Source organism: Stegostoma tigrinum, chromosome 3 (genome assembly GCF_030684315.1).
Source record: "Stegostoma tigrinum isolate sSteTig4 chromosome 3, sSteTig4.hap1, whole genome shotgun sequence".
Taxonomy (NCBI): domain Eukaryota; kingdom Metazoa; phylum Chordata; class Chondrichthyes; order Orectolobiformes; family Stegostomatidae; genus Stegostoma; species Stegostoma tigrinum.
The window spans coordinates 12,393,259-12,421,124 of NC_081356.1; the positions used below are offsets into that span (position 1 = coordinate 12,393,259).

Here is a 27,866-nt window from a genome sequence, read left to right on the forward strand (position 1 = left end):
CAAATGTTATCACTTTTTCTCTCCACTGACACTGAGTTTCTCCATAATTTTCTGTGTTTGATTTAGATTTCCAGGATCCACAGTTTTGTTTTTTCTTGCACCAATATGACACATTCTTTTATGCGATGTTGCTTTTCAGTTCAATGAGTCAAAAGTTGCTTTTTCATTTCTGATTAGATTTCATTGTATGCTGTGTGTACATGTATGCAAGTCTTAGATCTTTGCACACTTCTGGACAGTATTCTTCATGAAGGATTTGTTGTCAACATTTGTAATTTCACTTTCCAATGCAAATTTGCCACATTGCAATTTTGCCATCCTCCCAGATGTTACAGTGCCGCCAATGGTGAGAGGATGTTGTTACAAATGATGTGTTTAAATAAGAAATTTAGGATAAATGTGGATACAACAAATTTGTAACAGAAAGAATGAAACTAAGACAATATGTTACATGAGACTTGGAATTTACTTACTTCTGTGCATATTCACCTTCAGTTTTGAAACCTATTTTACTCAGAGGACTGAGATCATGTGAACGACAGATGCTGGAGAATCTGAGATAACAAGGTGTAGAGCTGGATGAACTCAACAGGCCGAGCAGGAAGGCTGAAGTTTCAGGACTAGATCCTTCTTCAGTAAATTAGTACTCTTGTTTTTTTTATTCTCCATGCAATGCTATGGCAGATGGTTGAGTGTATGTGACGCATAAATCTAATATTAAATTATTTTCATTATGCACAGTGTGACAACTTGCATTCATGACAATCCGTTTGATCTTCTGCTTCTACCAGAATGATTCAGCACTCTGGATGTTAGAATGAAGAGTACATGAGCTATTTAAAGAATTCCCATGTCTACGTGGGTTGACTGACCATTTCATGTAACTGTTCCTGTGGTCTCTGTAATAGTGATGTGTAGTGAAGACAATGCATTGTTGTTTAAATGTAACATTGATCTTTGAGACCAAGGTCATCCTATCACTCTGGTCTGATTCTGAATTTGCCAGTCTGCATGAACATCACTGTTGGATTTTGACACTGAAGGTCAATGAAGTTTTGAAAGATTGACATGGAATGTAGGGACTGCTTGCTCTGTTTCATTCTATGTCAGTGTTTTATAAAACTGCATGATTTTTGAAAATCTGTCATTCAGTTTGGTCAAATATTGCATCTATCATATGGAACAGAAATGTAGTTTTTCTAACGTAAAAATTATAGTTCATGTTGGAGTTCTCAGCCTCACATTTTACGAATTTAAACTAACTGCAAAGTCAAAACCTTTAAGCCGTTCTAACCAAAGTGCAAAATAATTCTCCATGGTTTATGCCAGTATGAAATGTTAGTAATATATTCTTAAACATTTTCTTTTGTCCTCGCTACTCTTTTTAAGGGAAGATGGGATGTTTTAGAGAAAATAAAATGTTATGTTTATAAAAATGTTGAAGACTGAAAAGCTTTGTATCCTACATTTAGAAAGTCTGAATCGACAAAATCCACATCTGGATGGCATTTTAAAGTATTTCATTCCGGACTAATTTATGTGAGTCCAAAGTGAACGTTGTCCTTGTTTACACAGTGCACTACATTGTCTTTTACAGAGAGTCAGTGAATTGAATCAAATCCAACCAGTGTGACCCTGATTCAGGAAGTTACCCATGTGCATGTGTCATTCAGTAGTGCTAGGGGATTACTGCATTGTACCAGGAGGGTGGTATCGTCTTCATCTTTTTTTTTAGCGGAGCTTCTTGTAAAGGAGCTCATTTATATGATTGTCAGGTGTGGATGTGAGTGGACAGACCCATTCTTGTTAACAGAATTGCAGAAAAATGGATCATCAGGGCAACATTTTGTTTAACAGTGAGGTAGGTACGGGGGACTTAGAAAATCTGATATCTGAAAGTGAGTATAATTTAGCTAATTTTTTTTGTGAAGGCAAGTGTTTTCCTCATAACTTTTGTGCCACTTTGCAGAGCAACAAAACCAGTAAGAATTGATCAGGACACATGCAGAAAAGTCTCTCAAAGTCCAATAGCTGCCATTTATCTGCATGGATTTGTAGTGTTGTACACAGCGTGTCCCCTAAATAGCAGAATTGGGTCTGACCATCTATGTGATTCAATGAATGCGGAATAGCCCTGGTTAAGCAGGAGCTGTTTTTATTTTGTTGAATGAGATACATTGGTGGCAACTTGCCAGTTTGTTAGATTGAAATCAAATTGGAAGAAAAAGTAGTTGAGTGAGTGAAAAGGAAAACTCAACACAGACATAGCTATCTAACCAATTGGTTGGATTACTCATTTTGATTCTTCTGTTTCACCAACCTACACTTTTTTCATAATCCTAATGGATTTTGGGAGTGGGAAAGCTTTTGTATCAGAATCATAACAGATTTGTATGGAACAGTAATTTTTTTTTCTATTTCCACCAATCTTCAGTTAAGCTGTGACTCAAGTTATACTTTGATATAAATATATTATACTTGATAACAAACATTTGAATGATAATTCTCGTTTTTGGACATAATATTTTTCACTTGATACATTTTGTATTTCAGCTGGAACCTTCTATAGAGAGGCTAAGCAAAGGTAAGGTATAGATAGGAAAGGGAATACACATAAGAATCGTAAGCACATAAGAAGAGTTGGTTTGCATTGTTTATATGCAAGGCATACACATGTTATATCTTATCAAATGACATCTGCATGACCTGGAGAAATGAAGGTGTGTTATTCATAGTGGCACACTTCTCTGTTCTATTAATTGTGCTGCTTAAATCTTAATGGTAGTGACAGTTTTATTCAAAATTATCCAATCGTAACACTTGTTTTGAAAATCTAATTCAACTGTCTACTACTCTGGTTTCTGGAAGAAACTAAGATCTTTGTTCATATTTCACATATTAATACTTGGTGACATGTAATATAAATAATTATTAAATCCAAATATGGTGAAACTATGCAAGAGAAGAGAAAACGTTTTGGTTTTAAAAATACTGATACAAGTATTTGTTCTATGCAATAATTAACACTACTAAATCCAAGAGTGAAAATTAGCATGTCATTTTGGTTTCACTTACCACTCCTCACTGGATGCTATATTATGCAACCTTGTTCTGATGTGCTGTTGCAGTGATTTACTCTTTCTAGCTATTGTTTTATTGAAATACAAGCAAGTGATTATTAGTTATAAAATTTAATATAGAAAGCTGCCAACAATTTGAGGAAAATACTTTAACAATGAGAACACTGGCTGTAATTTTAGTTTAATGGACTTATCACGTAAGAGGCATTAAATATGTTAACTCCTAAGTGTCCAGTTGTTTTTGTTGGACTATTTACCCGGTTTCAAAGAGGAAGGATAAATTGCATAGATTACATTTATTGTAGTAAACGAACCTCACCTGCCCCTGGGCACATTGGAAATGAGAACACAGAGTTTTCAACCATTAGTGACTGACACCCAAATTTCCAACATGCACATTTTGATGGGAAGGCCCCCTCAGTTGTGCAAACATCCAAAATTACTCCATTTGACTGTAGATATAATAGCACTCTGTCTCTCCCAGGTTAAAATGATCCAAGTAAACTCAATCTTGTCCGGTCGCATTGAGTAATCTGGGTCAAATGTGCAACTAAACTTAAAATACAGTTGTTGTGAACTGTTTAAAATCTGAATTATTTGAACTCATTACTCTGAAAGCAATATCTATGATGTAAATGTAAAAATAAACACTGCAGATCCCGGCTAGATATAACTTGATTGGACTTTTCTGTTCAGATATAGGCAGATTTGTTGTGTATTTACAATTCCAGTTTAATTTCCACTTTCCAGTATTGAGGGTTTTCTCTTTAATTTCTGAATATAAATACTTAATTGCTATCATTAACTGACAAATTTTAATTTTGTCTTTGTTGGTGTGATCCACAATAATGGTGGTAGTGCCTTTTTCAGCTAGTGTTTTATTTATACTCATACTAGTAGTCTCATACTATGAGTCAATTAAGAGCAAAAACCCCTCTACAGATGCTTGAAACCTGAAATAAAAACTCACAATGCTGGAGAAACTCAGCATGTCTGTGGAGATGCTGCCAGATCAATATGAGTTAGTCAATCAGATCTCTTAAATGTGCAGATCACTAAATCTTACCAATATGAGTTTGACACTTTAATGAGTTAAAGCTAAAAAAAAACCATGAGATAATGCCCAATACTTGATCATAGACCTGCTTCACTTGCCAAAGCAGTATTTTGAAAGCTCCATAGAGAAACACCAGCCGTAATAATCTTATCATTTTGATGTACCTCACTTCTGGAGAAACATGTTCCTTTACTGAAATAAATCTGGCAGCCTTTGTCACTGTAACTTTATGGTATGTTATTGCATGAAATCTAAATCATCATAGTTATTTTATAAATATTTATCCATTTAAACATAGTGGATCCATGCAAGGCTTTCTGGTAAGTATGTATGTTCCAGATGAAAGCTTGCAACTTAGTTCCTAATATGGTGGAATAGTGCCTTTGTGTGTATGCACAAGTATAATATTCCTCAACATCACTAGTGTTTGCTATGAAAAATTTTTAACATAGGGCAGTGATAGGAGGTTGCTGAACAGGTTTACCTTGAAGTTACCAAATTACTTCATTTATAAACTGCCAAAAATTATTTCTATTTGGAAGCTTTTGGTAGGACACTTCTTCCTCAACTTGGTTTAGAGAGGCTTGAATTTGCCCTGCTGTGCAGAAAATTAAATCATTTTACAATTCTTCGCAAATTCCATTCAGAAAATTGGATCAAAGTGTCACCTTAGTCTTCCCAAAATTATTTAAGCTGACATCAAAAGAAGCATTAGGTGGATAACCATTATGTATCAATTCCATTCAGCTTAATAAAGAGCAAAGTGTAATGCACAGTAACTGTAAAACATACTGTGACCAAGCAGATTTAAACCTTAAAATCTAACTTAGCTAGTCATTGGAGTTGGTTGTTTTCTGCAGCGCATAAAGATACATAATCACTGGGGGTTTTGGTTTGACGTATGAAGTTTAATCGGGGAAGTTCTGTAGCATTTTACTACTATACCAGAATTTGAATTCAGGTTGTAACTTTCTATTGGGCTGAAATCTATATTAATATAAAAAACGAAAACTGTGGAGGGGCTTTAAAGAATTAGTGCTGACAGTACAGATTTTATGGTCAGTGCCTGGCACGGTACTGCTGTAAAACATTCCTGAAAATAGTTAGGTGACAGTAGGTAGTGTACATTATGCACAAAAACAGAAGTTGCTAGAAAAGCTCAGCAGGTCAGTAGCATCTGTGAAGAAAAAAACAGAGTTAGTGTTTCAGGTCCAGTCCTTAGGAAGGGTCACTGGACCCAAAACATTAACTCTGACTTTTTCTTCATAGATGCTGCCAGACCTGCTGAGCTTCTCCAGAAACGTTTATCTTTGTACCTGATTTACAGCATCTGCAGTTCTTTCAGTTCTTATGCAGTGTGCATTATGGCATGTTAAACTAATCTAGTTATTAATGCAAATTTTCATTAAATTGCTGAAAAATGGATAAAAATAGTACAACTTCCACTTTCACATTTGAAAAACCATCAAGTTTTGAGTGACCAAGTATGCGTTCTCAAAAGATTTTACAGAGACCTGTTCCGTATGTCTGTCATTTTCTGCTTACTTTGTTTGTGATGTGGAGCCGTTGAATGCAGTATATATATTTTTAATATGCAGATGTTTGTAAATAGTTAAATTAATCCTTTAGTGATGTTTTACTGATGCAGTTAGATGTCATCAAAAGGTAGTGGTCTTATTTCATAAATAACATTATTGTTTGCAGCTAGTGATTTGACCGTGTCAAGGTAAACCTGATCCGTAGCCTCTTATACCTGCTCTATTTTAAACGTTTTACACAGCAAAATACGGCAATGGAAAAGAAATACAGGGTGATGTAAATATACATAGGTGTTTGCTGTACTGCTTATGGTTTCAGTGTAATCAATATACCTAGCATCAGCATAGCATTATAGGTTTGGATATAATAAAAAAAAGCCTTGAAGCAATAAGCATAGAAAACTTCACAACAAATGCAAGAGATCAGGATGCAGGCAACACTCCAAGAGAAATTGTTTAATATCCAGCCAAATGCAGGACTGCATGGACCAAAATGGTATAAAATATTTGGCTCATTCACTGAATGCAGTCGTCGGGAACATAGGATGTAATATATCATGCTTTGTACTGCAGAGCTTGTATGATTGGCAGAAGATATTGTGCAGTACTTCCTTATACATTTAGAAATGCTGGACACAGACTGCTAGTTAGTGAGGGCAAGGGTGCATTTTGCTACATGCTTCATTACAGATGCAGCAAATTACATTAACTGGAGATCTGCTGACAAATTAACTGTATCAACGAACATACCATAATAGTATTGGGTGGGAACTTCTGAAAAAATTAGTCATATGCAGTGATGAACAGGACTCTTGAAATATTTATCAACGAAACACAGGTGTGCTTCTTATCCAAATAAAATTAAATATTTTCATACCTGAATGCGTACAATCCCTTAGTCAGCAAACATTCTTAAAAAAATGAATTCTTCCCCTCTGTTTGCACCATTCTAACCTCTACATTAGGAGCCAAAAAAAATCGTGCAGCTGCCTACACCTTGACCCAAACTTTGAGCAGTTTCACGAGAAGAGCAGCAAAGTCCTTACTGGCAATTCTCTGTATCTATAAGGAGCTGAAGGAATTAGTATGGCAGCTAAGATAAGAAACTTGGGAGTACGAAGTGAATATTTGTGCCATTATTTATTTGTATGATACACGTTTTGCATGGCATGATAATTACAATTTTAATTCAGGCAATGCTGCATAGTTTTGAAATATAATTTTTCACTATCTAAAAACAAACGTTGTATTTTGAAGGAATCTTCAATCAGTTAGATTGAGGCCACTACTACCAAGTAATCAACCATATAGTGACAAACGTTTCATCCGAAAAGGAAGCATGATATCCTCCTAACAGATGTGATGATATAACATCAAAGTTGCAAATATCTGCCTCAAACAGTGTCCGGGCTCTGCAGAAATCTTGAGAAGTGACAGAACAGCCGTCCTTCTGAGGCCTTCTCAGGATGAATATTTGCCCACTAGACCGGAGAAACAGTTGAATGCTGAACTTCTTTGTCTCCTTTTGATTTGCAATTGATTCTAATAATACAGAGCGAACATTGTATGCAAGTTTAGAAGGCTAACAGTTTCAGTATGTGAGAATGACCAAAAGTAGAACCTCTTTCCAAGGCAAGGTTTGTGTTACTTAACCCAACAGTTAAGTATATGAATAATAAAAGGCAAATGAAAGAGAGGAAGAAAACCCTCCCTACCCCCCACCCTCCCGAGCACTCAGAAGATTCATCCAGCAAGGTCATGGACAACCAAGTAAAAAGAGGGTCAGAAACAAGGGATAAGAGTTCAGGGTCCCCTTACACGCTAGAAATGAGAAGCAACAATTTGGAGAGGAAAGAATCATCCTTTGTGAATGTATAGTTATGTATGAGAGTACAAAACAAAGATCTCGGACATAACTTGTTTACAGTAGTTTAATGCTATTTGAGTAGCTTTGCTCTGCATTGGAAATATGTGAGCTTCCTTTGGCTGTTAGATTATAAATATAAAAGCTATGTTGAAGTATTCAAAGCTCTTCTGTTTTCAGTATTGAAATAATAAAATATGAATTTTAAAAATCCAGGAACCTAAATAAAAAGTCATTTAAAATCCACTCTTTTGTGAATATTTGTAATTACTGGGGACAATTAATAGAAACATTGACTTCTTTCTATCTTGCTTCAAAAGAGGGCAGATACTAAAACATTGTTGAATATCATAGTGCTCATACAGCAATCACCAATGCCTTTCTGCGATGTCCTTTTGAGATGAGACTGAATAGTATTTGCCCATGGAAGTGGCATTTGTTAAGTGTTACTGCAAAGAAATATTCCTTCCTTCCATGTTTTGATAGATGGTTTTGAAAGCTGGTGAAAATATTACATTTAACTTTTTTCTCTTTAATTTTTTTCTTTTTGGTAAATTGTTTTTGAACAGGATAAAAAGCATAGAAGTATTTAATGTTCTTTGTGAGTCTCCCAATTTTGCAGCAAGTGAACTAAAGCCAGCCTACATTGGAGTCTCCATCTTTTTTGTTTTCTTTATTCATAAATATGTAGAATGAGTGTGAATTAATTTAAGAACAAAATTGTGCTATTGCCAAAGAAGGTGTTGAAAGAGCTATGCAAGTGTTAGATTTTTAATTGTAAATAAGTATATTTTTTGTAATTATATTCAAAGCAGTAATTTGGTTATAAAATTTTGCTGCAACAAATCTGACTGATATTGTTTATTTGAGGAATCCTAGTCAACGTACAATTTGAATGTAATTGGCCGTCTTTCTGTTCATTTATGGAAATTTGTCAACTATTCACTGATTGCACAATGTAGAACTTCAATTGTGTGCGAATTTCAACAGTCTGAGATACAACTGATTTTGGTTGTGATGACATGTCTTATTCTTGCCCACTTGCCAGCTTGTTCCTCTGCTCCCCTGTTCCCCATGCTAGCAAACTGTTTACTTCGATATGTTATTAAATTATATGATGAGAAATTATCACTTTTAGCAGATGTCATATTTTCTGTGTTGATAAGTTTTCATTATTGAGAATCCTGAAATAAATTCTGGTTCGTAACAGTTTAGTTTCATTGACTCTTAATGTTAGCCAGTTCTCATTTACAGCAATTAAAAAACCCAACAGACGTGAGATATGTATTTTCTGTTCATATATATTGGAGTGCTATTCTCCTCAGGGATTCTTGCAGTTTTGACCCTGCAAAGTGCTGTTAATACCGACAGCAGAGATGATTTTGTGATTTTGCTTTAGCTGAACTCATTCATTTCATGATTTTCGACTATGTGTTGAGTTGCTTTTCTGTTGATGTTTGAGCTCCCAAAAATGTAACAAATATGGAGCCAATTTAAATATGAAGACCAGTAAACAAGGATCTTCCTTCAGGCCATACTGTTCAAGAGCCTAGTTTGGGGAATAATTTTACCGATTTTTCTAAACGAAAAACATGTATGCTTGTGTACAGTATTTTATAAATTGATTTATTAAGTTACATATGTATATTACAAAACTAGCAGTTAGACAGCAGTAGTAATTATGCCATATTATATAAAGTATTCCAAAGGGTGAATTTGGGCATGTTGCATGTTTGCAGACTTGAACACAGAAATTGTCCACAGTTGCTAAAGAATATACACATTAAAATATTACTGCTGAGGGTTTTGTAAGTGCTTTCCATTTCTGAGTAAGAAATCAAAATTGTCTTGTTTTGAATCTTTCACTCTTTCTTTTACGCAATGTCTTAAATGATCTTACTTCCATAATCAGCACTTTCATTTAAAATCTGTCATCTTCTATCTCTTAAATTGCAACAATTTTTTTTATGAGCAGAGTGGTAATAATTCAGTTCTGTGGTGTAGATTGCTCAATTAAATATTATTTTATGATTAAAAGTAAACAGCTTTGAAAAATGACTTGCAAGTTTGTTCTTTTAATTTGGTGAAGGTAGATTACTTCACTACCATAGTTTGTGAATGTTTTCTGCCTCTATGGAGTTACATACCAACCTCTCTGAATTTGTCGTATTAATCTAGAAATTTTCAAGTGTTGACTGTGGAATCATTGTTGTGAAGAATCCTACCAATTTTTAAAAATCAAATTGTGGACTTAATTTTAATAAACCATTGTTTCTATTTTAGGTGGTCTTCACAAGCAGTGGACCATCTGTGAAAAAGACCTAAAGGTAAGGTCATCGATGCTGTTTACAGGGATATTTTTAAAAACTGTTAGTGCTTTATTGCAAGTGTTAACAAAGAAAATCAACCCATTCTCTCCTGCAAGGTTTGGTACCTGGTGGCTTGGTAAATCTGATATACATTAAGATCCTCATTCAGCAATGAACCAGTCAGAAAAATGTCATGACATAATGACTGCAAATTGAAGGCTGGACTGTAGTTTTTTTTAATGCTTTGCCAGATGGGATTTAAAAATGCTGTTTCCAAAATAATTTTGTGGATTAATAGGATGATAATGTTGTAATTTTCAGTTAATAAATATTAGCCTAAGTTTTGCAAAAGCAGCCTCTTCCCTTCCTATTGAAGATTCTGCAGCTGAGCTGTAAATGCATTTTATTTTTCTAGATTGTTTTTAAAGATTATAGAAGAACGCATCTTAAAATTAGAGCATTCTTTGATTTTTTCCAATGTGAATGCTATCTATTGATGACTTATGACATGAATGAAGAACCCAGAAAAAAAACTATATCCTTCAATTAAAAATTAAACAAATGGCCTTTATCTGGTTTTGCTTTTTTCAAATTTAACTTGTACTTAGGCCTTCTCTTGCTTTCGTTTGCATAATTTATTTATTTGCTTATTTTTCTGCCTTCCACTTGTCTTTCTTATCAAACTTGGATTTTTACAAATAATTTTGAGGAGTGATGTATCATTATCTTTTACAGGCATTTCTTCAGGCTTGTTATTTTTTGATTTTCTTTTACTTCTCTTCACTTTCTTAGTCCTTTCTACTTTTTGTTTCTTTGATGATCCAAATCAAGAACAGTGGCAATGGATAGAAAAATTCATACTAAGAAAGCAATTATTTAATAATAGCAATGTGACAAGGGAATAAAAGACAGGAAACTGGGTACCAAGAGTAACGGAGAGGGAGCTAGTCAAAGGAGATGGTGAGCATTATCAAAAGGAAAAATACGAGTCTGCAATAAAACCTAAAAACACCTAAAAGAAGAAGATAACTGAACACAGAATTAATAAAACCTGAATTCAGCTGGTGAGGGAGCACAACAGTCCTACGGTTTCTATGAGGAATTCACATTCTGACTCTTAAACAGCTTAGTCTTTTGATTATCCTTCAAATTTAAACCAATCCATTTTTGGAGTACTTCTCTAAATACTCATTGTGCAAAAGTGCCCTAGTGACACAGTACTCTGAAGGTACTTGTCTCTTATATGACTTGATAGGCACTAGCAGAAATTTTTTTCTGGATGTAATATTTCAATGAATTATGTTTGGGGCAATCAAAATAATCTATAATCCATGGTTTGGCTTAGTCAAATATTATATATATTTAACTATATTTGATAGTATAGCTGGCTCAATGTTCTAATGGATTAATACACACTTCATATAGTGCTACATTAAACAGGGAAGAAAGCTGGCAAGTCAATTCTACAATAAGTAATGAATTAATTGATGTAAGCCAGGACTGGATTTTTTAAAATTCAGACATGACACATGGGTGTCGCTGGCTGGCTAGTATTTATTGCCTGTTCCTAGCTGCCCTTGAGAGGTTTTCTCAAACTGCTGCAGTCTATGTAGGCTGACCCATAATACCTTTGGGGGGCAAAATTCAGGATTTTGACCCAGCAATAGTGAGGGAATGATAATATATTTCCAAGTCAGACTGACGGGCGGCTCTGAGGAGAACTTGCAGGTGGTGGTTTTTCCATGTGTCCACTGCCCTTCTGGATGGAAGTGATTGTGCATTTGGAAGTTGCTGTCTTAAGGATCTTTGAATTTCTGCAGTGCATCTTGTAGATAGTATACTCTGTTGCTACCGAGCGATGGTATTGGAGAGAGTGGATCCTTGTGAACGTGGTGCCAGCCAAGCTGGCTGTTTTATCCTGGATGGTATCAAATTGCTTCAGTGTTGCTGGAGCTGCACCCTTCCACGCAAGTGGAAAATATTCCGTCACACTCCTGACTTGTGCATTGAAGATGGTGGTCAGGTTTTGGGGAGTTATAAGGTGGCTTAGTCATCACAATAGTCAAGCCTCTGACCTGCTCTTGTAGCCCATGTGTTTATGTCCACTTGAATTTCTGGTCAATGACATACACACAGGCTCACAGACACACAAACAGGCCCACAGATGCAAGCGCACACACACAATTGATGCGAACACCATTGAATATCAAGGGGCAGTGGTTAGATTGTCTTTTTTTGGTGATGGACATTGCCTGGCATTGATGTGGTGTGAATGTTACTTATCAGTTCAAACCTGGATATTCTCCACATCTTGTTGCATTTGACTATAGACTGCTTCAATGTCTGAGGAATCGCATTTTGAGCATTACTGCTTGCCTCCGATTGGAAGCAGATGCATCATTTCATGTTGCTGATTCTGAAAGAGGAGTTGCCTCCGTAAGATGCTGAACTATCAGTGTTGGACAAAAGTTGAATTGGGTTCCAGTGTGATGACTTTCATGGTCAAACAGCTTATTGACACTTGCTATGTCAGCTCAAAGGTAAAGAATTGGCAATTTGGAATCATGGTTCTCTGAGATTAAAAACTTCAGACAAGAAAAAAAACGTAAAGACTCCATGGGAATAGTCATGTAAAGAAAATAGATGTTAACACAATATATTTTTACCATGCCTCATTTCTTATTAGTAATTTTTAAAAATTATTCTTAGCCATTATTTGGGAAGCAGCACAATCGCTACTATACACCAAATAAAGCAAACGTGGACTGCAGGAACTGTGGCAAACTGGGACACATATCCAAAAACTGCCCATCTGATAAGGTAATGGCCTCATGTTTGAAATAATGTCCTTCATATTTTTCATAGTAATGTAAATTGTTTTTCTCTAATACTGTAAATGCATGATTTTAAAAATGCTGAGATAATTATCTGCTAATTCCATTTCCTTTAATATTTCTTTCCTGTGTGCAACAATTATGTGCTGTTCCTTTTAAGATTATCGTGCAGCCACATCTTGAATGGAAAGTCCTTTTCAATAGCCCGTTTGGTGCACTGCAGTATAATTTCTAGATTTCTGCATGACTCTGCACAAGTACAGTTTAGAACAGGGCTTCCCAAACTGTGGGCTTTAATATGAGATTTTGGGACTTGAAGCTGGTCCTTTTGATCCAGAGGTAGAAGCATTACCACTGCATTAGAAGACCTCTGGAGCTCAGATTGAATGCTAAAAGCAATGTAGCCCATTGAAATATTTGCAATTTTTCTGGTCGTGGGTGTGTCCTAACAAACAGATCTTTTACTGCCCAGTTGCTACTGTAAAAAAAAGCCTTTGAAAGGTAGTTTTTATTGTGAAAAGAGATCTCTCACAATTAAGCAATTCCACCATAATGAACTTTTTCTACCCATGCACAGGAGCTAATGCTCCCAATCTGCCTGTGGGTTGCAAATTCGGAAACATTGAAGTGGACTCACACCAGGAAAATATTTGGGAAGCACTGGCTTTGAAGAAATATTACTGGTCATTAAAGTAAATTACCGTTGCATTTCTGACTGTTTCCCTGATCCCATACTGTTGTGCTGGGAGCAATCTGTTTTGTTTCATGTGGTAAATAGGGCACATCACATACTGGCAAAAGAATCTGTCCAATTTTCTGTTATTTTCTGCACCCAGGAAAATTTCATCTAATTTTTCAACTTCCCTTACCATTAACCTTTGGTTCACAAAATAGCTGAAATAAGGGAACGTCATTCAGCCCATTTTACTTCACCCAACCAGAATGATCATACAGCCCCTGTGCTGTAGCATCCAACTATTTTATGTAATTCCAGAGTTCAACTGCTACTATTTTATCAAGAGCCCAGTTTATATGTCCTGAGATTAATCCATAATTATAGTTCTGTATTAGTTCAATAATAACTTTCTTGACCTGACTCAAAAGCTCATGAGTTCAAACACCGGTTCAGAGATTTGACTCTAATCGTAACTTATCGTTCAGTGCAGTTCTGAAGGAGAGCTGTACTGAAAAAAAATACATTCTTTGAATGTGATGATAAAACAATGCCTTAGGTGGACAATAATAATACCACAACACTATGGGAGAGTAGTGGAATTATGCCAGCCCCTGGCGAAAATCACTAAAACAGGTAAGCTGGTCATTTATTACTCATTGCTGTTTATGGAATGTTGCTGTGCACCGATTGCCTGCTACATTATCTTTCATTATAACTGAGATGGTGAAAGCTGCTATTATAAATCTAAATCTTTTCTTTTGCAACTTGCCCCTCATGGTTGTCATTTTCTTCCTCATGCTATTTATAGTTAAAATCATTTTTTTGAATCCCCGATACACCCTACTTGCTTGCATACTTCTAATATCACTTGGCCTTTTCTGATTAAAAGGCTCAGATGTCCCCATCCTTTCCTTGTAGCTTAAACTTCTAACACAATTCTGGGGAATCAGTCCCTTAGTTCTTCTCTGCATCCGATGCTTTAATGCCACTGTGTGTCTGAGTTACCAAACCGGAACATAATATTTCAAGATGCAGTGTGACCTGAGAATTACTTAGTTGTTTATAACCTGTCTGACTTGCATCTTACAATTGTATTGTGTAGTTCAAAATTCTGCAGCCTTTGTTGATTGCTGCTGTAGTTAGTTTGCTAAGCATTTTAGGTTTCTCTCTGCTTCATCCATAGCTATTTCTGCACCATTCATAGAGTATGCTAGTTGTCCTCTTTTGTTCTCAAGATACATCATTTTAAGATGAGGTATTTCTACAACCAGAGGGTGGTGAAGCTGTGGAGGCCAAGCCATTGAGTGTATTTAAAACATGAGATAGGTTCTTGAATAGTAAAGGGATCAAGGGCCGCAGGAAGAAGGCAGGAGAATGGCGTTGAGAAACTTATCAGCCTTGATCAAATGGCCTGTTACTGCTCCTGCATTTTATGGCCTTGTGCTTTTATGTCATTCCCTTCCTCCTACAGAGTACTCCGCATCCTCTCAGTAATGTTCTTTATTCTGGCACCAGGGAGACAACATACCATGTGGGATGTACAATGGCAGTTGCAGAAATGTCTGTCTATCCTCTTAAATATGGAATTTTCTATAATGATGATATTGCTACTTTGTTCTCTCCCATATACCCTGTTATCTGCTAATGCATTATCTCTCTCAGTGGTCTCTGGTGCTAAGAATGTACCGCACCCCAAAGACGTCTGCGTTTCCCAGGTCTTCCTTCTCTTTCAAATGCCCATCCACCTTCTATCCTAAACTCCTGCCTCTGGGATGCTCACCTTGTGAAATATATAGTCTGGAAACTCTCCTCCTTCCTGCTGTTCTGCACTGACTCCAGCTGCTCCTCATGCTCACAACTCTGACATGAAGAAATTCTCCTGTGACAGATGAAGTATCCTGAAGTTTCCACATGGTGCAGGAATTGCAAACAATAAATCTCATCTATCAGCCCATGTTCAAAAAACCAAGACTCCCTCTGTTTTGAATCTGATTAATAGCTTGTTTAAGCTGTTGATTTTAATTACAGCCTCAACTTGATCTATATTAAATCTCTTCTTAATTCACACTCTATTATAATTATTCCATTTGTGCTGATAATACTTCTGTTTTAAACCTTGCTTCCTTAGCGCTTGGTCTACTTTGCCTGTTTCTTTTAACTCCTTTAGTTATACTATCTTTGCCTCAGTGCTCTCTGAACAACAAATCACTTAACTGTTGTTCTGTGATGCACATTTTTTTTTGATGTTTCGTTGTTATCATACTGCTGTTTCTTCCTCCACCTGACTCCCACAAGTGTCCCACCTACATTCCTTCCTTCCTTCCCGTTTCCTTCTGTATTTCCTTTTGCTTTTCCTTCCTTTCTTTCCCATTTGCTTTTCTTTACTGAATTGAATTGAATTAGCTTTATTGTCATGTACTCAAATGAGTACAGTGTAAAGTTTATAAGTTTCCACTGACAGTGCCATCAGAGATTCAAGCTACCTAGGTACAATTCTTAGTTACAGAATAGAGAAATAAGGAAAAGTTACATTACAGCTACAGACAGCTCTAAGTCTGAAGGAACAAGAAGTTAAAAAGATAAGCATCGCAGTCTCTCTCCAAAGGCTGTCTGCAGCGACCAATGCACGGGGGCCTCCACATGGTCTGACTGCTGACTACTGCCATGCTTCTCTATGGGCAGCTGTCCCTGCTCCTGTACTGGGCTGCTGCCGCCAAGCTCAGCCATGGGACCACTGGTCACTAGCATTCCTGCTGCAGCCACTGGTGTCCCCAGTCAGGCTGCTGATCACCGCCATTCCCCCACCTATACACCCAGCCATTGGTTACCAGCATCCCCGCTGATCACTGACCCCACTTCGGAGGTCAGGGCCAGGTGTCCGAGGGATAGAGAAGGGATGAGAGAACAGAAGACAAAAGGACAGCTGAACAGTGGAGCCTGGCTGGAGTGTCCTACTCTGCCACCCTTTTTTTCCTTTTGCATCTCCTCTCTTACATTTGAAGAGGAAATAGTGAGATGCTGGATGGGCTCAAATTGATACATGGAAGATGAGAGTTATACTTAAATTTTATAATTCATCAGGACCATTATAGGTCCATCCAAGAATGCTGAGGGACTTGAAGGTTTAAAAAAAGAAGTTCAGAGGGACTGGATTAATGTTTCAGTACCTAATCAGAGTCTATCACCATTATCACTTTGCTTGTATTTACTGAAAATTTTGAAATTTTGCCTTGAACTCGTTTTGATCATATCAATCCCTGTGGGACCCCACTGCATACCTTCCTGTGGTTTGAGACGCAACTGTTCACCACTTCAAGGACCGCAACTTCCCCCCCACAGTGATCGAGAACGCCCTTGACCGCGTCTCCCGTATTTCCCGCAACACATCCCCCCCCCACAACCGCCCAAAGAGGATCCCCCTCATTCTCACACACCACCCTACCAACCTCCGGATACAATGCATCATCCTCCGACACTTCCGCCATTTACAATCCGACCCCACCACCCAAGACATTTTTCCATCCCCACCCCTGTCTGCTTTCCGGAGAGACCACTCTCTCCGTGACTCCCTTGTTCGCTCCACACTGCCCTCCAACCCCACCACACCCGGCACCTTCCCCTGCAACCGCAGAAAATGCTACACTTGCCCCCACACCACCTCCCTCACCCCTATCCCAGGCCCCAAGATGACATTCCACATTAAGCAGAGGTTCACCTGCACATCTGCCAATGTGGTATACTGCATCCACTGTACCCGGTGTGGCTTCCTCTACATTGGGGAAACCAAGCGGAGGCTTGGAGACCGCTTTGCAGAACACCTCCGCTCAGTTCGCAAGAAACAACTGCACCTCCCAGTCGCAAACCATTTCCACTCCCCCTCCCATTCTCTAGATGACATGTCCGTCATGGGCCTCCTGCAGTGCCGCAATGATGCCACCCGAAGGTTGCAGGAACAGCAACTCATATTCCGCCTGGGAATCCTGCAAACTAATGGTATCAATGTGGACTTCACCAGTTTCAAAATCTCCCCTTCCCCCACCGCATCCCTAAACCAGCCCAGTTCGTCCCCTCCCCCCACTGCACCACACAACCAGCCCAGCTCTTTTCCCCCCCCCCCACCCACTGCATCCCAAAACCAGTCCAACCTGTCTCTGCCTCCCTAACCGGTTCTTCCTCTCACCCATCCCTTCCTCCCACCCCAAGCCGCACCCCAATCTACCTACTAACCTCATCCCACCTCCTTGACCAGTCCGTCTTCCCTGGACTGACCTATCCCCTCCCTACCTCCCCACCTATACTCTCTCCACCTATCTTCTTTTCTTCCCCTCTCTCCCTATTTATTCCAGCTCCCTCTCCCCATCCCCCTCTCTGATGAAGGGTCTAGGCCCGAAACGTCAGCTTTTGTGCTCCTGAGATGCTGCTTGGCCTGCTGTGTTCATCCAGCCTCACATTTTATTATCTTGGAATTCTCCAGCATCTGCAGTTCCCATTATCTCTGTTCACCACTATACTGTTTCTTTTGTCATGCAACCAACTTCATACAATGTTGTTTTGCATCTTGCACTTTTATTCTGTAGACTTCAACTTTACTGGCAAGTCTGTTTCCTTACACCACCTTCCCTTTCCTTAACACTTAGGGATTTTTATGACATGGTCCTGTCTCTCTTTCTGAGCCAGTTCTCTGTTATTACCGTACATCACATTTCCGCATGAGTATTTACAGCTGCAGGCCATCAAGTTTGAACATTTACCACGTGTGCATTGTAAACTTGATATTAGTATTGCTACATTACCGGATAGTTTTAATACACATAAAATACCTGCCTGAGAGGTGTTTGCTTCTCCCAGATTTTTGTGCACCTTGTTTATCTTTCCTAATGCTACACCCAGTTCCCATCTCCTGACCGAGTCAGTTTGATACCTTCCTCCACAGTAGCAGTAGAACTTGGCATGAGGACAATGGTCAGGCTCTATTTGGGTGCAACCTATCCAAACTGTATAGGTCTCCATGTCCAACAGTCCAAATCCCATCCTTGAAACACTTTGGATGGTACAATCTGCCTGTAGAACACACAAAACTTAACTTCTCACTTTGTCTTACTACACGTGGCAGCAATAAATGAAATCAAATCTGTCACCGTCATTTCAGCAATGCATTAATCTATTCTGCCTTCCTATTTGTGCACTGACTAATGGGTGGCACTGGGAATAATTTGGTGATTAATATCTTTGAAGAATTGCTTGCTAGCCTCTTTACTAACTCCCTAAAATAAGCTTGCAGGATTTGATTCCTTTTTCCACCTGTGCCATCATTACCTGTGCTTTGTACTGTAAATTGGCTGTTCACCTGTACCTCTGTGCTCTGCAGATCTTCAGTGACATCCTTGATCCCAGCACCTGTGGGGCAATTTGTCAATTTGGATTATGGCTGAGATTTTTCCCTTTCCCAGACCTGTTATGGGGATAGGTGTATTAGATATCTTCACTGCCCAAAAAGCTTGCCAGATTGTGCAACCAACTGGCTTGTTAAGAGCTGATCAGTGAACATCTTGACCTATCGTAGCCCTCAACTGTGGTCAGAATCCACTGATCAATCAGAGGCTGGCAGCTTCTGGGTTGTAAAAACTATTGGTCAAGACCTACTCTTCAGAGGATCCAATGATGAGAAGGTAGGTCTTTTGCTTCTCTCATGGCAGGAATTGCTTGCTGGTCAGGGAATTGAGGGGCTGTGGAGATATTGATTGAGAAGGGCAGGATTGGCTTTCAGAGGCCATGCTTTGCCTCCTCATCCAATCGTTTCCAAATTGAGGCAAATGGAGACCCATCCTAAACCCAGTAGGTAGGTCACCTTGGTTACTCAGTTGGGAAACCAGCCACTGCAGGGAATCGGGTAGCTGGCAGGTTGAGGCCTTTAACTAGCCATTAATTGACAACTTAAGGGCTTAGTGGTTAGTGAGTTGAGAAGGTCTCCAATGTACCTTGTTGCCTGGCACTTAATAGATGAGATGGCAAGAAGTGGGTGAATATCTTTGAAGGCCAACTCATCCAATGATATCTTCTTCTCACTACCTCTGTACACTACTTCTGGGGAAGATAAAATTGCTCCCAAGATCTTTGACCACAAAAATGGTTTATGTTTCCCTAACTATAGACTCTCCTATCATTATTACTTCTCCTCACCTTCATCCTCTTGCCCTTATTGGCAAAGCCAGCTGTGGCACAATGGACTTGGCTCTGAATGTTCTGTACATTTGAAACATATCTCTCACCAATATAGTGTGAGGCCCAAACACACAGCAAAGTTACAAGGAATAGCAAAGAAAGAACACAACGGGAACAAATCATGAACAAAAATCAAAGCCTGCATCACAAGACAACAGATAAGTGGTAGTTTGAGATGCCCAGAATTGAGAACCACAAGCCCAAGGAGGTTGGGGAAGGGGTATCAGAACAAACTTTGAGCTTCAACTTGTGTTGATTACATTCCTATTTGGTAAACATCATACTGGTTATCAGCAGAGTGCTGCTTGACTGACTGAGGGTGCAAAATGTCCAGAATGACTATCGGTACAGGTAAATGTGACGTGGTATATTTTCATAGGAGGACACTGAGACCATATTTAAACAAAATCAGAAGTCACACAACACCAGGGTGTAGTCCAACAGGTTTATTTGAAATCACAAGCTTTCGGAGCACAGCCCCTTTGTCAGGTGAAGTGAGAGAGAAGAGCAAACAAGCACAAAAGTTATAGGCAGAGAGATCAAAAGATCATACAACTGATGTGAGTGCAGTGTTAAATAATGAGTTTCTGCAGATGACCAAGAGTGTTAGATGGTATTGAGTAAAGCGTCAACACCTTAATAACAAGCGAAGGGATGACCAACAATCTGATTAAATGAGGCAGAGTGATAATAACAAAATATTAAAAATAAGGTGGTGATGGAGACAGGGTAAGTGACTGGAATAACATAATAGGTATAAGAATCGTATGCTGAGGGTCTAACCAAAGTAACAAGTAATCCAAAACTGTACAAACTAATTAGGGTAGAGAGATCACAATATGTCAAGGTGATGGAATCAAAACAAGACATTAGGGAAGGTTTTACAGATTCAGAACAATGTGGTAGGGTCACATGTAATGTGACATGAATCCAAGATCCGGTTGAGGCCACCTTCATTGGGTATGCTGCTTGGCTATCAGGTTCTGCTCAGTGATTTTGAGTTGTGTATCTCAAATTCCACCTTGGAGGACACTTACCTGAAGATCAGAGGCTGAATGCCGTTGACCGCTGAAGTGTTGCCCAACTGAAGGGGAAACACTCCTGTCCGGCGATTGTTATGCAGTGTCCATTCACCTGTTGTCATAGCGTCTGCATGGTCCCATCAGTGTACCATGCCTTGGGGATATATTTGCCTGTAGCACATGAGACAACATTGGCCAAGTCACATGAGTATCTGCCGTGTACGTGGTGCGGGTGCTCCCACGTGCAATAGTAGTATCCATGTCAATGATCTGACATGTCTTGTGCAGGTTGCCATTGGCAGGATTGTGTGGTGTTGTGGTCAGTGTTGTACTGGGGGCTGGGTAGTTTGCTGTGAGAAGTGGAGGTGTGGGGCTGATCTGGCTGAGATGCTCATCATCATTGATGATATGTTAAAGGCTGTGAAGAACGTGGCGTAGTCTCTCCTTTCTCGGTAAGTACCAGACATCAAAGGGTACTTTCTCTGAAGTTTACCTGGTTGTTGAGTTGTCAGAATACTTCTTTCTGTTGGACTGGTATCATGTGACTTCTAACTTGTCCACCCCAGTCCAACACTGGCACCTCCATATCTTATTTACACAAGACAGAGAAACAAGATGGAGCTGGGAGTATGGATATATAAATCTTAAAAGTAGCAATCTGAGTTTAAAAGGCCATTTCTAGAAGGATAAAAATGGAAAGGAGTGAGATTATATTAAACATGCACAGAACCTTGTAAAGGCCACATCTAGAATACTGTGAACAGTTCTTGTTAGAAAAGTATCATGGCATCGGAGATGTAACAGTTTATTGAAATGAAGCCAGACTAAGAGATTATGCCTAAAAGGAAAATGTATTGACCAGGCTAGGACTGTTGCCTGTAGAAAAGAGAAGACAGAAGGTTTTTTAGATCATGGTAGGAGACGTAGAGAAGATGGCTTCCACTTGTGGGCGAGGTTAGAACTAAATGTAGATTGACACTAATAAATTCACAGGTAGTTCAGGTCATTTTTTGTTAGTTTCAGCATGCTTATGTTTTAAGACAAAACTAGATGAAGAAGCAAGCAGTGGAAGGATAAATTAAGGTTAGATAAAGAAGGATCAGGGGAGGCCTGAGTGTTGCACAAGCAACTGGTATGGACCTGTAGAGTTCAATGGCCTGTCTTCATGCTATGATTGTTATGTGATATTGTAAACTTGTATGAGTAGACTTGTTAATTTTACTATTATAGAGTATGGATTGCGATATTGCTCTTTGTTCTATCTACCTCCCATAATTGCACCTACTCAAAAATATCATTAGATTGTCACTAATTTAGAAAAATAAACTGCATTTATAGGCTCTCATCAATTGTGATATAAAACTGTAAACAAACTTAAGTAGTGCACAGTAATCTACAAACCTAACTTTATCTATTTTTTTAATTACATGTGGGCAAAAGCAGAGAAAACTGTTATCCAGTTTTAAGTCTTCCATGGGGGGAGTTTGCATCAAAAGAATAACTTATATTTTCTGTGAACCATAAGACCATAAGATCTGCAGCAGAAATAGGCCATCCAGCCAGTTGAGTCTACTCTGCTGTTTAATCATGGTTGATATGTTTCTCAACCCAATGCTGCTTCCTTCTGCCTGAAGCCCTTTATCCTCTTGCTAGTCAAGAACCTATCTATCTCGTCTTAAATACATTTAATGATTTGGCCTCCACAGCCCTCTGCAGCAATGAGTTTCACAGATTAACCGCCCTCTGGTTGAAGAAATTGCTCCTCCTCTCAGTTCTGAAAGACTGCCCCTTCATTCTGGAGCCGTACCGTCAGGTCCTAGTCTCCCCTGCTAATGGAAACATCTTCTCCACATGCATTCTATTTAGGCCTTTCACGGTTCTGTAAGTTTTTGAATCAGATGTCTCCCGTTCCCTTTCCCCCCACCACCCGCTGCCAAACCTGTTGTTCTGAACTTCAAGTACACACCCAAAGTCCTCAACTGCTCCTCATATGTCAAGCCCTTCAACCTTGAGATTATTCTTGTGGACTACCTCTGGACTCTCTCAAACATCAGCATGTCCTTCCTTAGACTTAAGGCCCAAAACTGCTGACAGTATTTCAAATATGCTCTGACTAGAGCCTTACACAGCCTCAGCAGTATATCTCTGCTCTTGTAGTCTAACCCTTTTAAAATGAACGCTAATATTGCGTCTGCTTTCCTAACTCAGGAATCCTAACTGCCAGCTGAATCTGAATGTTAAGGTTAGGATTCCTGAGTCCCTTTGTGCTTCAGATTTCCAAAATCTGGTTCGTTGTTGGTTTCTTCCACTGTGAAAACTTTTGCAAAGTACCTATTCAGTTCCTCTCAAGTTTTTTGTTCCCCTTTAAAACTCCTCCTGTCTCGGTGGTCCAATGTCCACTGTGACTGTCTCTTACCTTTTATATATCTAAAAGCACTCTCTCAATTTTTTTTAGATTGCCGCTTGTTTACTCTCATATTTCATCATTTTCCCCATTATTGCTTCTTTCATTGTCCTTTGCTTGTTTTTAAGGCTTCGCAATTCTTTGCTTCTCACTAGTCTTCTTCACATTGTATGCTTTTTCTTTTGCTTTTCTACTGTCTCTGGCTTCCCTCATCAGCCATGGTTGTTTTGCCCTCAGCTTATATGTTTCTTCTTTCTTGGGATGAATTTATTCTGTGCATCCTGAATTCCACTGAGAAACTCCTGTCATTGCTGCTTCACTGACTTCCATTCTAGGCTCCCTTTCCAATCAACTCTGGCCAACTCTTTTCTCATGTCTCTGAAGTTACCTTTTCTCAATTGTAATATCGTTACATCTGATTACAGCTTCTCACTCTTGAACTGCAGAGTAAATTCATCATATATCATGATCACTTCCCCTGTGGAGTTCCTTCACCTTAAGTTCCCTAATCAATTCTGCCTCAGTACACATCACCAAATCCAGCACCGCCTGTTCCCCATTAGGTTCTGTCACAAGCTACTCGTAAACAAAATCTTATAGACATTCCACAAATTCCTTTTCTTGAGTTGCTGCCAACGTAATTTTCCCAGTCCACCTGCACATTGAAGTCCCCCATGATTATCATAATGGTACCTTTCTGGCATGCCTTTTCTGCCTCCGATTTATTTAACTCCCCACATCCTGGCTACTGTTAGGAGGCCTGTAAACAATTTCCATCAGGGTCGTCTTGCCTTTGTGGTTTCTCAACTGTACTTTTAGATTCTACACCTTCTGACTCTATATCACTTCTTTATTTTCTGGCTGGTTGGCTTGCCAAGCTGGTTCATTGTTTTTCCATAGACGTTTCATTAACCTGTTGGATCTATTCTAAAACCTATATCACTTATTGCTATTGATTTAGTTTCATCTCTTACTAATAAAGCATTGTTGCCTCATCTGCCTGTCCTTTTGGTAGCACATGTATCCTTGGATATTTAGTTCCCATTCCTGATTCCCTTCTAGCCATGTCTCTGTGATAACACAATTTCAATTTGTGCAACAAGCTCATTTATCCCATTTTGTATGGTGAATCCTGTGTTGACTGCAACCTTCCCATTGTTTGTGTCCTTATCTGCAGTGCCTGAAGTTAGATGCCTGACACTTTCCATATCCTCTGGCCCATTACTTATTTGGAAATTGTAATAACTCTCCTGAACATCGAGTCCTCACCTCCCTGCCCCGTCGCTTAACTTTTCCATAATTTTCCATGCATCTGAAGCCCGCCCCCTGCACATTATTTAGTTTAGAGCCTTTCTACAGCCCCAATTATGCAATTTGCCAGGACTCTGGTCCCAGCATGATTTAGTTCAAGCCCATCCCATCAGAATAACCACCTCCTTCCCCAGTGCTCGTACTAGTGCCATTGAACGACTCATGCAAATCTTTTGTCTGCTGATGAGCAGCACCCTTCCATTCATAAACCATTAAATTGATTGCAAAATGTTAAATATCATATTGATCACTCTGTCTAATGTTGTGGATTGGATTTATTAATTAAGATTTTGGAAATTCTGTGTTAAAACAGAGTTGCAATTGTTAGTGACCCCTGTGTTAAACTCATCTCTGGGAATGTAATGAAAACCCCAAATTCAGTCAAGCACTTCAAAATTATGCAGCTTTAAGTGGATTAAGACTGGAATTGCCTATTTTTTACAGGATACAATTTAGAGGAGAAAGTGTCCTTAAATTTTGAGGAATTACTGGGAGGAGTATCCTGACACACACATTCTCTGTTTATATAACAGGATATATAAAAAATCCTAATCTTAATGTATGAAAATAAGTTTTTAATGCCTGTATGTAAATCTGTTACATTCACAGTAGAATTGTGTTAAGGATCAAAGAAGGAGACTTGTATTGTGGTTCCTTCAGGGTGATTAGGGTTATTGTGAATAGCCTGTGTGCATGCATCACAAATATTTAGCGTTATTCTTCATTAATTTTAAAGACGTGGCCAAACGTCAATTGATTGCAGACGAGGACTTCATTCTGATTGCGGGATAGATTTTTCTCCTGGAAGGTAGCACAGTTTAGGGGAGAAAGAATAACCTTTTATTTGAGCAAAAACAGACAATTTAAGGTTCGCAAGGATGAGTTGTGGTATGGATGGATTGTCTTATGCACAAATGCCAAACAGGTTGAGACTCTGCTCACCAGAATTTAGAAGAATGAGAGGTGATCTCTTTGAAGATTATAGAATTCCTAAGGGTTTTGACAGGGTAAATGTTGAGAGGATGTTTGCCCTCATGGGAGGATCTAGGACCAGAGGGCATAGTCGCTGAATTTCTTCTGAGGGTTGGGAGTCTTTGGAACTCCTTACCAAAAAGGGCAGTGGGGGTATAATCCTTATTTATATTGAAGTCTGAGTTAGATATATATTTGATCAGTAGGGGAATCAAGGGTTACGGGGAATACATAGGAAAATGGATTTGAGGAGTGTTGAATCAGCCACGATCCTATTTGAATGGCAGAGCAGGTTCAAGGGGCCAAATGGCCTTCTGTGTCCAATTTATATGGTGTTAAAGATATGAAGGTTACATTACCCTGCTTTTTTTTTTCCCATTATGCTCATTAGTAAGAAACTGGTGATCTCACCTCACAAACCGGTCTCCATCATGTTTACTTGTTTTGCTGAAAGCAAGGAATCGTGGCGGTGCAGACCGAGCAATGGTTTGATTTTGGAAATCCTCTTTTCCATTTCCACTCAAAGACCAAAGCAGTGAAAGTGACCTGTGGGGAAAGTAGCTTTGCGGTGGTCTCTGGAACATTTTAATGAGAATCCTTCAAGTCAGTAATGTGGACACTTTGTAAACCTTGCTCATGACAAAACTAGAAGGAAAACCAAAGGCTCAGATCAACTCTCTAGGAATTCAGCTCAGAACTTTCCATTTAAAAAAAAAAACAGGAATCTGCTAAAGGCCAACTGTAATCAAGATCTCTTCTAACAGGATTTGTAATATTTTTGATTATCTACTCGGTCTTTTATGACGGACAAATTCAGCGAGGTTAATGCTAGGCAGATAAAACAAACTGAAGCGCAACAAAATAATAGAAAAGAATGCTGGGAAAGAAATGCTACATACAACACTTTCTGTAGAGCCGAAAAGATTAATACTGGAAAAATCTGTTGATTCTGTAGCTGAGGTGCCAAAGGTAAGTAAGCACATGCAAAGTGGCAAATTCCACATAAGTTTATGCTAAAAGATTTCCAACTCCATCCAGAAGCAGAAGCATTCATTTCAAAAACTTCATTTCCACTATGTTGGCTATAGATCTACATTACTTTGCAATTGAGATTCAGTAATAATGCTGACATTGCTTTCTCTGGATTGGAATTAATGCTTCAAATGGTATTTGTGCTAAAGGCCATTGTAAAGGGCAATTACTTTCTCAGCCAAAGGAAACTTGCATGCGCACACTCTTTGTTGGATGAAGAGAAGATGTCTTGTTCTCAACCATAGTGAAAACCATGATGTAATTTGACTTCAACCATGATTTCTTGAGAAAGGTTCTGTGCACGAGGCTTTTCGCCTTAGTTGCATTCTGTGGAATTTTTTTTTGTCATTCATTGTCAATAAGAGCACATGGCAAGGATGCCTACTTTCCTCTGATACTGTTTATACTGATTTCGGAACCATGCATTTCCAAAATGTAGAATGCAAAATATTCTTGAACGTAGACATTACGTTGCAAGTCTAGAGCTCTAACCTGTTGTGGGTAAATCACCACAAACTACCTTTCGTTTATCTTTTCTCATTTTCAAGGCTAATAACTCAACCACTTAGAGTCAACCTGTCTGATTTAAAATTTAAACAACTTGGCAGAAAACTACCAGTCATCATTAGCTGGTGCCTGCTTTGTGGCAATGCCTTACCTATCAGAATCCACCATAGCGCTCTCCTTTCATCCACTATAAATGTTGTCTTCCCTTTGATTTTTTGGAAATTGTCTTGATGAATGCAAGAAGAAGACAAGATGTGCCCTTTTTAGTAATGCTTTAAACTCAATATTTCTAAATAATGTTGGGTCTGAACTTCATGGATCAAGAATGTTCGTACGTTTCTCACACCTACCATGAACTTCACTCGCTAATTTCTCAAGGGTGAATGCAGTAATTCCCAAACTGAACTGGATTGCAGTGTCCTTCTTTTGCTGGTCTGCGTGACTTCCTTGTACCTTCTACCCTTTCTCACCCTAATTCTCCAAATCCACTATTTCCTTCACTTAATTTCTCCATCCGCATCTACTTCTAAGTCTGTCACCTTCTCCTTTATTACCTCCATTTATTTCTGTACCTTTTTATTTGGTTAAGGAGTTAAACCAACCGACACACGTTCATGAGGTCCCTAATCTGACATTGGCATCGCCATGTCAGTGCCACATTGCTGTCCGAGCAAATTGGAAATATTCCAGCAATTTGGAAATAATCCAAGGACTTTTTTAAAGCCATCTTTTTTTATTTGAGACAGTCTATTTTACATCCATATAGATTACAGACTTCCCACAGGTTGTGCCAAATGTAATGGTGGGGCATCCTTTACTTGTGTTTTTGAAAAGAGTTCTTGCCAAACAATCATTATGCCAGTCAAGCTGGAACACAGCCTGGGAGCAAATTTCTGGCAAGTCTGGCATCACATTTTAGTTGAATATTGTGAATGGAGAGTGGTATGGACATCATGGGGGTGATGTAAAAATTACAAGTAGAGGCTTAAGATAACAGCAAAAATAGAGTGGAGGTTGGTGAATTTAAACTCACCTGGA

The 27,866-nt window shown here is 38.7% G+C and overlaps 1 protein-coding gene across 2 annotated transcripts in view; it reads left to right on the forward strand.

The window, feature by feature from the left end:
• The window catches only part of zcchc7 (zinc finger, CCHC domain containing 7), a 229,439-nt gene that overhangs the window by 126,306 nt on the left and 75,267 nt on the right, over positions 1–27,866 (forward strand). For both annotated transcript variants that reach the window (XM_048527947.1, XM_048527946.2), the window contains exons 3-4: positions 9,823–9,866; positions 12,558–12,668. In XM_048527947.1, coding sequence (XP_048383904.1) covers positions 9,823–9,866; positions 12,558–12,668 — 155 coding nt within the window. The remainder of the gene's footprint in view (positions 1–9,822; positions 9,867–12,557; positions 12,669–27,866) is intronic.